General features: G+C 47.1%; 1 protein-coding gene across 2 annotated transcripts in view; it reads right to left on the bottom strand.

Moving 5' to 3' along the window:
• UPF1 (UPF1 RNA helicase and ATPase) overlaps positions 1–12,927 on the bottom strand; it is a 119,377-nt gene extending 106,450 nt beyond the window's left edge. For both annotated transcript variants that reach the window (XM_040417665.1, XM_040417666.1), the window contains exon 1: positions 12,571–12,927. In XM_040417665.1, coding sequence (XP_040273599.1) covers positions 12,571–12,735 — 165 coding nt within the window. In that variant the 5' untranslated portion in view covers positions 12,736–12,927. The remainder of the gene's footprint in view (positions 1–12,570) is intronic.
• Positions 12,928–16,472: the final 3,545 nt, after the last annotated feature.

The raw sequence follows: 16,472 nt of genomic DNA, 5'->3' as shown, positions 1-16,472 counted from the left end.
TTGTCTATCCCATTTGCACAACAGCATGTGAAATTGATTGTCACTCAGTGTTGCTTCCTAAGTGGACAGTTTGATTTCACAGAAGTGTGATTGACTTGGAGTTACATTGTGTTGTTTAAGTGTTCCCTTTATTTTTTTGAGCGGTGTATAAGAGGACGGAATATAGACCGGTTGTTAGATATCCCATATTGTACAAACTCTAACAGCATGCTGCCCTGAAGACATGCCACAGGATTTCACCTTTACAGCAAGTACTTTTATTTGTAATAAAGAGAACACACAATAGTTATCTTTCACAAAGAACAAAGCAATCATGTCTACTGCATGACAGGCAGGGTGGATAAAAACCAATGATTTAAAAAAAAAAAAAAAAAGATTTTTTGGATTTAAATCAGATTTTTTTTTATATAAAATGCTTTTTGAGGAAAATATATTACCATCCAAAGGTTATTCCATCATGAAATAAAGATTAGATTTTTAATTATGTAGAATAAGGCTGTACGTAGACTCCCATATTGTTGAATGGATTAGGCAGTGGCTGAGGGACAGACAGAGGGTTGTAGTCAATGGAGTATATTCAGACCAAGGTCTTGTTACCAGTGGGGTACCTCAGGGATCTGTTCTGGCTGGGACCCATATTGTTTAATATATATTGCAGAAGGCCTCGATGGTAAGGTGTGTCTTTTGTCTGATGACACAAAGATTTGTAACAGGGTTGATGTTCCTGGAGGAATACACCAAATGGAAAAGGATTTAGGAAAACTAGAGGAATGGTCAAAAATCTGGCAACTAAAATTTAATGTTGATAAGTGCAAGATAATGCACCTGGGGCGTAAAAACCCAAGAGCAGAATATAAAATCAGTGATACAGTCCTAACCTCAGTATCTGAGGAAAGGGATTTAGGGATCATTATTTCAGAAGACTTAAAGAGGACCTTTCACCTGTATAAACTATGGTAACTGAGTATGCTGACATGTAGAGCGGCGCCCGGGGATCTCACTGCACTTACTATTATCCCCGGGCGCCGCTCCGTTCTCCCGTTATAGGCTCCGGTACCTTTGCTCTGTAAGTTATCGTAGGCGGTGTCTTCCCTTGTCCTGTGGGCGTCTCCTTCGCCTAGGCTGCAGCGCTGGCCAATCGCAGCGCACAGCTCAAAGCCTGGGAGGTTTTTTTCTCCCAGGCTGTGAGCTGTGCGCTGCGATTGGCCAGAGCTGCAGCCTAGGAGAAGGAGACGCCCACAGGACAAGGGAAGACCCGCCTACTATAACTTAAGAAGCAAAGGTACCGGAGCCTATAACGGGAGAACGGAGCGGCGCCCGGGGATAATAGTAAGTGCAGTGAGATCCCCGGGCGCCGCTCTATATGGCAGCATACTCAGTTCATATAGTTTATACAGGTGAAAGGTCCTCTTTAAAGGTAGGCAGACAATGTCACAGAGCAGCAGGAACTGCTAGCAGAATGCTTGGGTGTATAGGGAGAGGCATTACCAGTAGAAAGAGGGAGGTGCTCATGCCGCTCTACAGAGCACTAGTGAGACCTCATTTGGAGTATTGTGCGCAGTACTGGAGACCATATCTCCAGAAGGATATTGATACTTTGGAGAGAGTTCAGAGAAGAGCTACTAAACTGGTACATGGATTGCAGGATAAAACTTACCAGGAAAGATTAAAGGACCTTAACATGTATAGCTTGGAAGAAAGACGAGACAGAGGGGATATGATAGAAACTTTTAAATACATAAAGGGAATCAAAAAGGTAAAAGAGGAGAGAATATTTAAAAGAAGAAAAACTCCTACAAGGAGGACATAGTTTTAAATTAGAGGGGCAAAGGTTTAAAAGTAATATCAGGAAATATTACTTTACTGAGAGAGTAGTGTAAACATGGAATAGCCTTCCTGCAGAAGTGGTAGCTGCAAATACAGTGAAGGAGTTTAAGCATGCATGGGATAGGCATAAAGCCATCCTTCATATAAGATAGGGCCAGGGGCTATTCATAGTCTTCAGTATATTGGGCAGACTCGATGGGCCGAATGGTTCTTATCTGCCGACACATTCTATGTTTCTATATGTGTAATTTTTTGGGTAAATAAATTCCATTAATCCATTCACAATGTCATGCTCTTCCAGAGGTTTTTGTAAGATTATTGGGCAGTTTCTCTGCCTACAAGATATTATCACAGATGCTTGGTTTACTTTTGACTTTTGACTCAGCAGAGATCACATGCCTCTTCTTCACAGCAAAAATGTTATAACATGAACAGAGTTGAGAAAAATACCTTAATCCTAACTTCTACAAACCTATGAATGCAGAATCAACCGAATCAAACTAATATGAAAAGTTGTTTAAATCTTCATCTACTTGCATATTATAAGTTATACCAGCAAGAATTAGTCTTTATGTAGAAAACTATTTAAAATCAAGCCTTACTGACTAGTGATTTAAATCGTGATTTAAATCATTTTGATTTAAATCAAATCCACCCTGATGACAGGTACCAATTTATACCTGGATATCCTGGTCAAAGAATCGGTCAGACAACTACCACACTGAGGGCTCTTTCACACCTGCGTTATTGTCTTCCGGCATAGAGTTCCGTCGTCGGGGCTCTATGCCGGAAGAATCCTGATCAGGATTATCCTAATGCATTCTGAATGGAGAGTAATCCGTTCAGGATGCATCAGGATGTCTTCAGTTCCGGTACGGAACGTTTGTTGGCCGGAGAAAATACCGCAGCATGCTGCGCTTTTTGCTCCGGCCAAAAATCCGGAACACTTGCCGCAAGGCCGGATCCGGAATTAATGCCCATTGGAAGGCATTGATCCGGATCCGGCCTTAAGCTAAACGTCGTTTCGGCGCATTGCCGGAGCCGACATTTAGCTTTTTCAGAGTGGTTACCATGGCTGCCGGGACGCTAAAGTCCTGACAGCCATGGTAAGTGTAGCGGGGAGCGGGGGAGCAGTGTACTTACCGTCCGTGCGGCTCCCCGGGCGCTCCAGAGTGACGTCAGGGCGCCCCAAGCGCATGGATCACGTGATCGCATGGATCACGTCATCCATGCGCATGGGGCGCTCTGACGTCATTCTGGAGCGCCCCGGGAGCCGCACGGACTGTAAGTATACCGCTCCCCCGCTCCCCGCTCCTACTATGGCAACCAGGACTTTAATAGCGTCCTGGGTGCCATAGTAACACTGAAAGCATTTGGAAGACGGTTCCGTCTTCAAATGCTTTCAGTACACTTGCGTTTTTCCGGATCCGGAGTGTAATTCCGGCAAGTGGAGTACACGCCGGATCCGGACAACGCAAGTGTGAAAGAGGCCTAATATGTACACAGCGTCTCTATAAAACTGTTCAGCGTTACCCTGCTTCTCAAGAATCTCCAGGATATGCAAGTCCATCAGTTGTCGTCCTCTAGTAGTACCTTCAAACTCTAAGAAAGGTACACTAGCTAGGCATAGACAATTCTGAGAGGACCTGTCCCCTCTCCTGACATGTCTGTTCTAGTAACTACTTTCATTCCCCATGGAAGAACAATTCTGAATCACTCTTATGACTATGAAGTGCTCTACTAGAAGAAGTTATGAGTGAATTGCCACAGATCCTTGTGCGGTCTAATGATCAATCAGTGCTGTCCGTGTCAGACTGTGCAGGGACACCCCCCAACTAAGGCTACTTTCTCACCTGCTTTCGGGTGTCCGCTTGTGAGCTCCGTTTGAAGGGGCTCACAAGCGGCCCCGAACGCATCTGTCCTGCCCTAATGCATTCTGAGTGGACGCGGATCCGCTCAGAATGCATCAGTCTGGCGGCGTTCAGCCTCCGCTCCGCAAGCCGTCATTTGAGGTCTGCAATACGGGCACGGAACCCTTACGTTAGTTGTATGAGCCCTAAGGTGGATGTGCCAATCAAGGCGATGAAATCTGGGCGCCAAGGAGGGCAGTCACAAAACACTGGCAGAAGAGAACCTTGTATTCTCTTTTCTCATTGTAAGCTCTTGTGGGTTTTCAATAGGAGCTGCTGATGTTACTATGATGTCCGATTTTGTCTGTACACGTACCCTCTGATTTGTAATGTGATGTGGAACATGTTGCTCTATTTAAAAGATTATCTATCCTCTGGATAGATAATCAGCATCTGATCAGCAGGGGTCCAACACCCAGGGCCCCCCGCCAATCAGCTGTTTGAGAAGGCAGCGGCGCTCACAGTACTGCCACAGCCTTCTCACTGTTTCCTGCAGGACCAGTGACGTCACAACTATTATCGCTGGCCTGGACGCGGCTCAGCCCCATTCACTTCAATGAATGGCCAATGATAATAGTCGTGACGTCACTGGCCTATGGAAAACAGTAAGAAGGCTGCAACGCTACTGTGAGCGCTGCTGCCTTCTCAAACACCTGATTGGTAAGGTTCTGAAGGATGGATCATCAGTAAGGAAAAGGTTTAGAACCCCGTTAAATTTGGAAGAAAGGGTTTTGACATCTATGAATGCCACAACGCTACCACAGAATAGTCACGGTCTCCATAGTCAATGGCTAGCCTCAAATCTGAGGTAAGGTAGGAAGAGCTTCATCTGTGATAAAAACAGTCAGTGCTGCGGCAACAACACATGGATCATTTTGAGTACAGCAGTGAAATCTGTATATCCACGTATGACATGGACCTGGCGAGAACAGTCTGTAATGGTCTCTAGGTCTGTTTTCCACAAGAAATGTCCCAAAATAGAACCTTCTGAGTTTCTCGGTGAAGAAAAAAAAGGTGGTGTGAACTGCGACACTTGCTTCTATGGGCCTGTGTGTTAGATGTTGTGCACGCAGATAACACGGACAAATAATCCGGTTGTGTGAATAGGCCCATACTCTTTACATGTGCAATGGTCCTGGGACACAAGCTTACATTTACTACTCTGTATGGGACTCTCAGAGTTGCCCAAGAACAGGGTGGCTGGAAAGGGGGAGTTGGCCAAGATGTGATTTATTTTTTATTTAAAACACCTTATGTAAAAATCTGAAAGAAAGTAAGACAAGTAAAAGTTACAAAGACTATAGATGTGCCAGACATGCCATGCAACACTGTGATAATTGTGTGCATTTTAAATGTCACCTATATTTTTTTCAAGTTACAGACAGTGACAAACATCCTTTTTATATGCATGTACATTTATATATATATTTTTTCTATTTCCTGAATATGATTATGGGGACGGTAACCACCATAGGCCATAGACAATAGTGAATGATGGATCCATATTATCAATATACAGGTGATCTCTTTCATTGTAATCATGCATGTAATGAAAATGAGATGACAGCTGAAGTGATCTGTACAGACCGGGAATCAGCAGCCTCCAGCTCTGGTGAAACTATAAATGCCAGCATGCACACTTGCTTTGCCGTTCTCAGAAATACCATAAAAGTGATCGGAACATGCTGGGAGTTGTAGTTTAACCCCAGCTTGAGTGCCAGAGTGGCAACTCAAAGTACAGATGAAGAAGTGGCGCCTACTATTAGGCTTCATGTTCAGGGCAAATATTATTAGGCTTAGTGGTCCATATTCCAGGCAATGCATTGATAGATGGATTTTAGGGTGTGCCACATTTTTAAATCTTGACAAAAATGTGGCATGTGCAGTGGCAGACAGTATAGTGCAGATTCTCAATGTCTCAGGTTTCTAGAAACACTTGCTGCAGACCCACTCTTACTACCCTCCGTGTTCCCACACACATTCATTTGGCTCTGGAGCCATTTTTATAAGTTAGAAGAAAAAAAAACATCACAATAAAGCCTTTCTGGTGTTTTCTGTACATAGTGGGGGTCATTTATCAAAGACAGAAATTTTACACTGGTCTTTGCTAACCGCCGGAGGATGCCATAAATTAGGTGGATGGAGTCGATTTCAAGCGTCATTTATGCCAGTTTTCTGGTGTAGATGAATTTGCTGGGGCTCCCTAGCGTGGTGGGCAGTGGGAAAATTCCACGTGCAACAAAATTTTGTCGGACAGGAAAGTCGCAAAACTGAGTCTTGAAACTTTTTTCTACACCTAAAACTGGATTAAGGACTGTTGGTAAACTACCTCTAGTGTCTTACCATTACTTGCTTAGGCTACTTTCACACTCGTGTTTTGTGCGGATCCTTCAGATAATACAACGTCTGCCTCCGTTCAGAACAGATCCGTTTGTATTATCTATAACATAGCCAAGACGGATCCTTCTTGAACACCTTTGAAAGTCAATGAAGGACGGATCCGTTTTCTATTGTGTCATAGAAAACGGATCCGTCCCCATTGACTTACATTGTGTGTCAGGACGGATCCGTTTGGCTCAGTTTCATCAGACTCTGCAAGCAGCGTTTTGGTGTCCGTCACCAGAGTGGAATGGAGACTGAACTGATGCATTCTGAGCGGATCCTTTTCCATTCAGAATGCATTAGGGCAAAACTGATCCGTTATGGACCGATTGTGAGAGGCCTGGACAGATCTCACAAACGGAAAGCCAAAACCCTGTGTGAAAGTAGCCTTAACTGTATAATGAACGCAATGAAGTACTACAGGGCTGTCCTACTGAAGTGAATGGGACGTTGTGCTCCCACAAACCAGCAGTAAAATGCATGGAGTGGACGCCTGAGCTCATGCACATAATGGAGAAGACTCAGAGGAGCCCTCTCTGCATTTTACTGCTGGTTTGTGGGAGCATAGCATCAGTGTGCAAACAAGCATGACGAGAAAAATGACATTACTACGTCACAAACTATCCACCGCCTACTCTAGTTTGGGGAGGTTGGAGCTGACAGATTCAGATGAAATACACAATGGTAGTTCCGACGGTGCCTCAAACACAGTTGTGAACCATGTACAACCATGACCATAAACTATGTGATATTTACCCATAAACTGCATGCAATCTGTGGTCCAAACTTTCTTATCACTTCAGAACAGAAGACATTCATTATTTTATCCCTTAGGCTGGATTTACATGCTGCTGTATAGGTTGTATGGCCAATTACCAGGCCAAAATAATGCTTGTACTGGCAATGTTAGGCTCTGCAGAATGTATTATTCATATTTCTAAAATAAAAATAATGGGGGGGGGGGGGGGGGGGGGGGAATTTCGCTCTTGAAAATGGGAGATTTATACCAGTCTCCGTATTCCGTCCCTAGATATATATATCCAGATGGATGGATACCGTCTGCTGGATCTACTCTTCTAACCAACTCACATCCAGTACATGTACATATATAGACTCATGCATAGAATATACAATCTACACCTCCATAAACACGTACAAGCCACAGGACTACCTACAGTCTACAAATACCTACACATGTACACATACATGGGGTCATTTAGCAAACTGGTGTACAGTAGAACACGCCTGGTGGCTATGGGCAACTAAGTCAGTTCTACTTTACACCGGTTTGATAAATGCCCCAATTAAAGAGGTTATCCAATTAAAAAAAAATCCCCCATATGTGCCAGGCCCCTCACTGGTAATATACTTACCGCGCTCCCGGCGCCGCCGCTGCCGTTTCTCCCTGCACACGGATGAAAACATTCGGTGTCGGGGGAGAGGGGGTAAAGCAGCCAATGGCAGTCGGGGACGGGATCAAGCCTCCCTAGCATTGAGTGTGATGCTATGGAGGCTCGTCCCAGTCTGCCATTGGCATGGTGATGGATCATGTGACTGACCATGTGATGAACGTAGTGACGTCATCAAAGGTCCTATTCCTCACAGAACAAAACAGAAGAGATGCCCGCTGCGCGAACAAGTGGATTAAGGCGAGTTAAATTATTATTTTTTTAACCCTTCCAGCCCTATTGTACTATGCATTCTGTATTCAGAATGCTATTATTTTCCCTTATAACCATGTTATAAGGGAAAATAATAATGATCGGGTCCCGATCATCTCCTAGCAACCGTGCATGAAAATCGCACCGCATCTGCACTTGCTTGTGGATGCTTGCGATTTTCACGCAACCCCATTCGTTTCTATGGGGCCTGCGTTACGTGAAAAACGCACAAAGAGGAGCATGCTGCGATTTTCACGCAACGCACAAGTGATGCGTAAAAAATCAGCGCTCATGTGCACAGCCCCATAGAAATGAATGGGGCAGGATTCAGTGCGGGTGCAATGCGTTCACCTCACACATTGCACCCGCGCGGAAATCTCGCCTGTGTGAAAGTGGCCTAACAGGTTGCCTAGGAGACCAAGCCTGAGGCTAGATCTCCTGGGCACCCGCAGAAGGCAGGCCCCGATGCCGTGCAAGGCATCGGGCTGCCTTCTCATCCATCGGGTCCCCGCCACAGCAGCGCAAATCCCTTCTATGCCGCGGTCAGCGCTGATTGCAGCATAGAAGAGGTTAATCTGGGCCCCTGTAGTGATTGGGCAAGCACCGCTCCAGTGCCCGCCCGATCACCATGACGTAATAGTACGTCAAAATGCGAAAACGCACCTTCCACCATGACATACTATTACGTCATATGTTGGGAAGGGGTTTAAAAGTAACTGTTACTAGACCATGAACTGTGAGGGCAACACACACCATGTGAATTACAGAGGTTTTTTCCAAGAGGAAAAAATACAACATAACGCAGTAGCAGCAAAGTAAGGGCGCTTGCACACGACCGTATGCCCTCTGTGACATACGGTCTGTGAGCGGGTCATATGTCCCGGAGCGGCATTGATCGTGCTCACGGGAGCGCACATCATAGATTACAATGATGCTCTGCACGACAGGCCGCCTGCGGGACTATTGTCCCGCACTCATATGACAATAGCCCCAAGGGCTGCCCGACGTGGACGTGCTGCTCCGGGACATATGGCCAGCTCATTGGGCCATATATATCTCGGACGGCATACGGTCGTGTGCAAGCGCCCTAAAGGAGATTTGACATGCAGAAACTAACCTACCGTGTGGATTTTCAAATGTGCAGTATATCAATTGTTTGTGCCATTACACAACTTTTGTAGTGGTTTGCCTTAGACTTCAGTGGGGATGTTAACATAAAACCCCATAAAAAAAAAAAAAGTTTAATAAAACTCACCAAAACCACAATCTTTTCTATGTGGTTTTGATGCAGATTTTTTTAGCCCAAGGCCTCATGCACACAACTGTACTTTTAGCATGGATCACATTCATTTCAATGGGACAGACAGCACACCATGTGACATTTAATCATTCTCATGGGCTCTTGGCTAGTTTTCCCAGTTAATTGTCTGATATTCTGCACCTTATGTAGAGTGGTTTGTTAAAAGGGGTTTCCAGGTTGTTATGCTGATGACGGGACCTCTGGATAGGTCTGCAGTATCTGATCGATGGGGGTCTGACACCCAGGAACCCCGCCGATCAGCTCCTGTGGGCACCTCAGCCTTCTGTCACCGAGCACAGTGCCGTACAGTGTATAGCGGCTGTGCTTGGTATTGCGCTCAGCCACATTCACTTCTATGGGACTGAGCTACTCCTAGGCCACGTGATACATGAACATTGCCACTGGCCTAGGAAAAGCTGTGAGAAGACCACAGGCCTACTGTGAACACTGCTGCCTTCACAAACAGCTGATCGGTAGGGGGCTCAGGTGTCAGACCCCCAACTAACCTATCCAGGGGACATAGAAGTAAAATAACAGAAAATCTGTAACAAAAACTGCAATAGTGTACTCATGTACCGTACATTTCTGTGCAGTTTTCATGTTGATTTTCTGCATACAAATATGCACCATGTGCAGGTAGCCTAAAAGGGTATTTGAATGTAGAAATATGCTTTTAGAGGAGTATCTATTAACTACAAGTTTAACCCCTTTACACTGGATAGCTGATAACTGGGGGGTCCAACCGATCCAGAGATCCTAATGAAGTGGCAGGATGTGCGCCCGCTGCTGCTCCAGTCATTCTCTATGGAACAGGCAGAACAGCCCAGCGCTGGGCTGTGTCCAGCAGTTCCATGGAGAAGTGGTGTTCAGTAGGGATCGACCGATATTGATTTTTTAAGGCCGATACCGATAATTTGTGAACTTTCAGGCCGATAGCCGATAATTTATCATTTTTTTTGTAAATCTTTTTTTTTTTAATACTTAATATTTTGGTGTTTATTTTTTTTACTAACTTTTAACCCCCTTAGGGACTAGAACCCTTGTCCTATTCACCCTGATAGATATCTATCAGGGTGAATAGGATCTCACACTGTCCCTGCTGCTCTGTGCTTTGTGCACACAGCAGCATGGAGCTTACCATGGCAGCCAGGGCTTCAGTAGCGTCCTGGCTGCCATGGTAACCGATCGGAGCCCCAGGCTTACACTGCTGGGGCTCAGATCGGAGGAGGAGGGGACCCTGTGGCCACTGCCACCAATGATTAAAACTGGGGGGGCTTGGGTGGGAAGGCGCACTGCGCCACCAATGTTTTTAATACGGGGGTGGGGGGCGCACTGCGCCACCAATGATTAATACTGGGGGGCTTGTGGGGGGTGCACTGCGCCACCAATGAACATAAATATCTCATTTATTCATATACAGGAGGCAGGAGCTGGCTGCAGAATCACATAGCCGGCTCCCGACCTCTATGAGCGGTACCTGCGATCCACAGCACCTGAGGAGTTAACTACCGAGGATCGCAGCTACCGCTCATAGAGGTCGGGAGCAGGTGTTCTGCCGAAAGTCTATAGCGGAAGTCACGTAGCGCGCTTCCTCGAATCATTCCTGCAGCCTCCACTGCAGTAGTTCGCACACCGCGCGTGCGTACACTTAAGGGTATAGAGACATCTTAAAGTGACAGTCATCTCCATTAAAATACAGCATCTACATTAATTTGTACGCTCGCTGCGCTCGGCATTTAGTAAAACTAACTATGCCGCCATTGATAGTAAAGGAGGAAATGGATGGTAAAGAAAGAGATGGATAGTCTCTTTCTTTACCATCCATTTCCTTCTTTACTATCAATGGCGGCATAGAGATAGTTTTACTAAATGCCGAGCGTAGCGAGGCAGAGCCCGATGCGTGGCGAGGGTACAAGTTAATGTAGATGTTGTATTTTAATGGAGATGACTCACTTTAAGACGTCTCTATGGAGGCTGCAGGGATGATTCGTGGAAGTGCGCTTGTGCAGCGCACCACGTGACTTCCGCTATAGACTTTCGGCAATCTATTGAGATCTGGCAGAACACCGGCTATGTGATTCTGCAGCCAGCTCCCGCCTCCTGTTCAATTTGAATGAATGAGTCAACATCATTGGTGGCGCAGTGGCCACAGCCCCTCCCCTTCTCTTGTCTTCTCTCCTCTCATTGGCGGCGGCAGCATCACAGGGGGAGGGAGACACTGCTTCCTTCTCCCCTGTGCTGCTGAGGGAACACAGAGCGCTGAGAGCAGCGCGATCCGTGTTCCCCATACGTTATCGGAATATCGGCAAAATAGATGCCGATACCGATAACTGTCAAAATACTGAATATCGGCCGATCCCTAGTGTTCAGGATAGGTCATCAGTATCTGATTGGCGGGGGTCTGACATCCAGGAGGCCGCAGAACAGTGCTGTCCATTGCTTAGCGCCCGTGCTCGTTATTGCAGCTCAGCCCAATTCACTTGTTTGGGACTGAGCTGTGCCTGTGATGTACCCTCCTCAATAAGCTGATCGGCAGGGGTCCCAGGACAGGTCATCAATATCAGAATCTCATAAACCCCTTTAATGGAGAAGCAGGACCCATGCTCAATCTGCCGCTCCACACAGGACCTATTTGGTGAAATTGGTAGGCCTGTGGACACCACCTTTCAGTTTGTAATTTCCTATCCAGTACATAGGGGATAACTTGTAGTCACTATAACACCCCTTTAAGTGCAGCTCCAACTATAAATCTCGGTGTTGCAGGATCATTTCCGGGTCACACGATGAAGGGGAGACTGGGTGCACAGCCTCAGCTATTATAATCTGCAGGATGAGAAGAGCAAGGCTCCCATACCGTACAAGGAAGACGATGACATCACGGGAAGCACATTGGGATCCATGACAACCCAACGATCAGACAGCCGTCTTACCTTAGGACTCACGCACATGGCCGTATCTTCAGTGTACCATCAGCATTATTTGGCTGACAGCACACTGACCCATTCATTTCTACAGGGCCACATAGGCAAGTTTAGGCAGATCCATGCAGACTTTTCACAAACCATAGAACATGTGCTATTTTCATCCATATTGGCAGTTGAGAATAGCAGGAGTGAGTAAAATACTGAATGCAGATGGGAGTAGCTGTAGTCTGTGTGCAAGTGCCCTTAGGTCGTGTTCACACTAAGTCAAGGCTGAAGTAGACAGACATCGGGAGGACATTAATGCCCATAAGGTTTCTGTTCTCTTTGACGGGCAGCAGATTACAATATCCGGCCAGTCTAAAGCAACAGAAACAATCTGATGGCACAAAAGTCTCTAAATCCAAAAAGTTTCTTTAGTGATGACAGGAGAAAACGTCCTGTGTGAACAGTGCCCAGAAGCAGCAGTAAGACAAGCAGCGACAGAGGAGAGCGCCCATGACACCTGGCCGGCGAGCGCGCAGGTGCGGCCGTCTCTCCCTCCACATCCCGGAAGCAGCCACACATACCTGCCCGTCAAGCTGGCTTTGAGTCTGCCCCTGAGTCTGGCTGGGCAGAGTGAAGTCGGTGAACTCGAACTCCGAGCCCTGAGTGTCGGCCCCCAGAAGCTCGGCCTCCTCCGTGTCCAGGAAGGTGAGGGTCTGCGAGCTGGGCCCGTACGCCTCCACGCTCATGATGTACCGGCTCCAAAAAGGCTCTGGCGACGTCGGGGTCTGATAGACAGCTCTGTAACGGGTAACGCTTCGCTATTCGACCTCTAACTGCTCACGTTTCACCGTCACCGAACGCGGGCAATGCAGCCAACCGCCTGAGATCCAGCACCCTCCGCCGCAATTGACGTCACACGCCGCCGCACGGGAAAGATGCGCGCCTGCGCGAAAGTGTGACGTCAACGCGCATGCCACCGTACGTGCCCCCTCCCAGTAGCTATAGGCAACCGGAACTTTCTTGGAGGCAAATGCGAAACGCTGGTCTATGTAGCATTATGGAAGGGGGGCTTAGAGGCAGAAATGGGAACCATAAGGGGGGGTCGATAGTGTGCCCCCCCACACAGCGTGCCTGGCGGACACACTAAAATGGTTTCCCTATTGAAAACCCCCTCACATTATAATAGCTGTGGCAGTACAGCGCTGTGCACAAGGGTTTGGCCCTTTCAGTGTGGCTATTCTTTTGCAGCCCCTTGTGAACGTGCACGCTACTGATTTCTATCCACAGCACAGCCAAATATTTCCACCGGCATTTTCTATATCTATAGGATGTGAAAGTGTTACATGCACACATGCCTCCCAAGTGGCCCTCTTTTGGAGCCAAGTCCCTCTTTGATCCTTAAATGGCCCTCTTTTTTGACCTGGAGAACTAATGCACAAATGTGCATTAATACATTTACTAAATTGCTCCTTACTAAACTATCTGTATGGTTTCTGCCTGTATAATAGCCAAGAACTTTATTATTTGGGACCTTAACCTCTTAAGGACACGGTGTACAGGTACGCCCTGATGTCCTGGTACTTTAAGGATACATGACGCACCTGTACGCCCTGTGTATTTCCGATCACCGCCGCGCTGGTTGGCTGCAAAGCGGGCGGGAGGTTTAAGTTACTGCAGCTCTCCTCTCCTCCTCCTTTCTGTGTCCGGGAGCGAGAAGAGAGGAGCCTGCATCTGATCTCCTGACCGAGCACCCCCATCTGTGCCCAGCACCCCCTTCTGACCCTCCACGGTGCCACCTGGCACTAAAAGGTGGTTAGAGACAGGTTAGGTTAGGCAGGGATATTCAGGGAAAGTTTAGGGGAAACAAAAAAGTTTAATTGTTGCATCACCCTAATCGAGCTGTGTGACCCTAGACCCCCCAGGGGTGCTGCAGCTTGCCCCCCTTCCCCAACACACACACACACATTTTTTGGGGTGGCACTCTTAGCGTCCGGCCACTGTTGGCGCATCGCACACCCCACCGCTGATCAGCGAGTTTGAATCTTTATTTTTTTTTACTTTTTTTTTTCTATTAGTTTTAGGGATAAGTACGCGAACACCCTTGCCCCCACACACACGCACACTAAATAAAGATTTCCACACACACACTCCCCTATGACCCGCCAGATATTCTTGGCCGAGGAGGCATACGCCCAGCTTGCCTCCGACTCCGAGAGCCCCAGTGAGGACGAGGATGACCCCACTTTCCTCTTGTCATCCACATCCTTCTCATCATCTAGCGATGATGATGAGCCCCCAAGGCGGATCAAGGGGACCGCCATGCCAGGGACCCTGTTGCCCACACTAGTACGAGCAGCTCTGATGGTGGAGCAAACAAACCTGTACACCCAACAGTTCATTGCTCAACAGCCCGGCTCCTTTTTGGCTAGGTCCGGTGGCTGGACTCCGGTCAGTGCAGCCGAGATGAGGACGTTTTGGGGCCTCGTGCTGCACATGGGCCTAGTCAAAAAACCCAGTGTCAGGCATTACTGGAGTGGCGACGTCCTCTACCAGACCCCACTTTACAGTACAGCCATGACACGTACCCGGTTTGAGGCCATCCGGAAATGCCTGCTTTATGCAGATAATGCAGCATGTCCTCCCCAAGGTGATCCTGCCTGTGACCGCCTGTACAAAATCAGGCCGGTCATCGATCACTTCGGGGCCAAATTTTTGGAGGCCTATGTACCTGGAAGGGAGGTCGCGGTTGATAAATCTCTCATTGCTTTCAAGGGGAGACTTATTATCCGCCAGTATGTTCCCTCTAAGCGGGCGAGGTATGGCGTGAACCTGTACAAACTTTGTGAGAGTACCTCAGGGTACACTTACAAGTTTCGTGTGTACGAGGGGCAAGATTCCTGTATTGAACCCCCAGAATATCCCCCCGTTCTAGGTGTTAGCGGGAAACTTGTGTGGGACCTTATGCACCCATTGCTAGATAAAGGTTACTACCTGTACGTGGATAACTTTTATACTAGTATACCCTTGTTCCAGTCCCTCGCCGCCAGATCCACGTCCGCTTGTGGGACCGTGCAGAAAATCAACGCGGCCTCCCTACACACCCCCTCCAGGTACCTATCCCCAGGGGTGAGACCCGTGCCCTTACCAGTGGAAACCTGTTGATGGTCAGATATAAGGACAAGAGGGATGTCTTTGTACTGTCCACAATTCACGGTAACGGCATCACCCCTGTCCCTGTGCGAGGTACCGCGGCAACGGTCCTCAAGCCCGATTGTATCGTCGACTACAATCGGTATATGGGAGGAGTTGATCGCTCTGATCAAGTCCTCAAGCCATATAATGCCATGCGCAAAACCCAGGCATGGTACAAAAAAGTTGCGGTCTACTTGGTACAGGTTGCCTTGTACAACTCTTTTGTGCTGTCCCAGAGCGCTGGAAACACAGGGAAAGTCCTTCAGTTCTATGAGGCAGTCCTCAAGGCCCTGATCTTTTTTTACCTGGAAAGAGCAGGCCGGAGTACCTCGGGAACTGGAGGCGCCCGGATCGTCCCTGGCCAACATTTTCCAGGTGTGGTCCCCCGTACTGGAAAGAAGGGACGGTCCCAAAAAAAGTGCAGTCTGTAACAGGAGGGGGATACAGAAGGACACCACCATTCAGTGTGACACGTCCCCCGATCATCCGGGCCTCTGCATTGACGGTTGCTTCAGGGAGTACCACACTTCCATGGAGTACTAAATTTATAATCTCCTTCCCCAATTTTAATTCCATTTAGCCACTGACAATCGGAAAAAAAACTGGTTCTCAGACTTGAGACACTAAAATATTATTTTGTAAAACTAAAATAAATAAAAAAAATAGACATATTAGGTATCACCGCGTCCGTAAGAATCTGCTCTATAAAAATACCCCATGACCTAACCCCTCAGATGAACATGGTCAAAAAAATAAAAACGGTGCAAAAAAAGGTATTTTTTTGTCACCTTACATTACAAATAGTGTTAGGCTGGGTTCACACTTGAGCGTTTTACAGCGCGTTCAAACGCGCTGTAAAACGCTCAACACATGAAAACCAATGCTTCCCTATGGCCCTGGTTCTCACTTGAGCGTTTTACAGCGCGTTTGAACGCGCTGAAAAACGCCCTACGCTCAAACAAGTTCTTGAGCTTCTTTGGGGCGTTTTGACGCGCGTTTGTGGCCATAGGACACTGCAGTCAATCACACAAACGCGCGTCAAACGCGCATATCAAATACGCTCAGGTCTGAACCCAGCCTTATAGCAAGCGATCAAAAAGTCATATGGCCCCCAAAATAGTGCCAATAGAAACCGTCCTCTCATCCGGCAAAAAAATAGCCCCTACATAAGATAATTGGCAAAAAACTGACTCTTAGACTATGGAAATACTAAAATGTTTTTTTTTTATTTTTTATAAAAGGATAAGATAGTGTAAAACCTAAATAAATAAAAAAAAATACATATTAGGTA

The sequence above is a fragment of the Bufo bufo genome, chromosome 2 (assembly GCF_905171765.1).
Source record: "Bufo bufo chromosome 2, aBufBuf1.1, whole genome shotgun sequence".
Taxonomy (NCBI): domain Eukaryota; kingdom Metazoa; phylum Chordata; class Amphibia; order Anura; family Bufonidae; genus Bufo; species Bufo bufo.
This window is presented reverse-complemented; position numbering and strand designations above follow the sequence as displayed.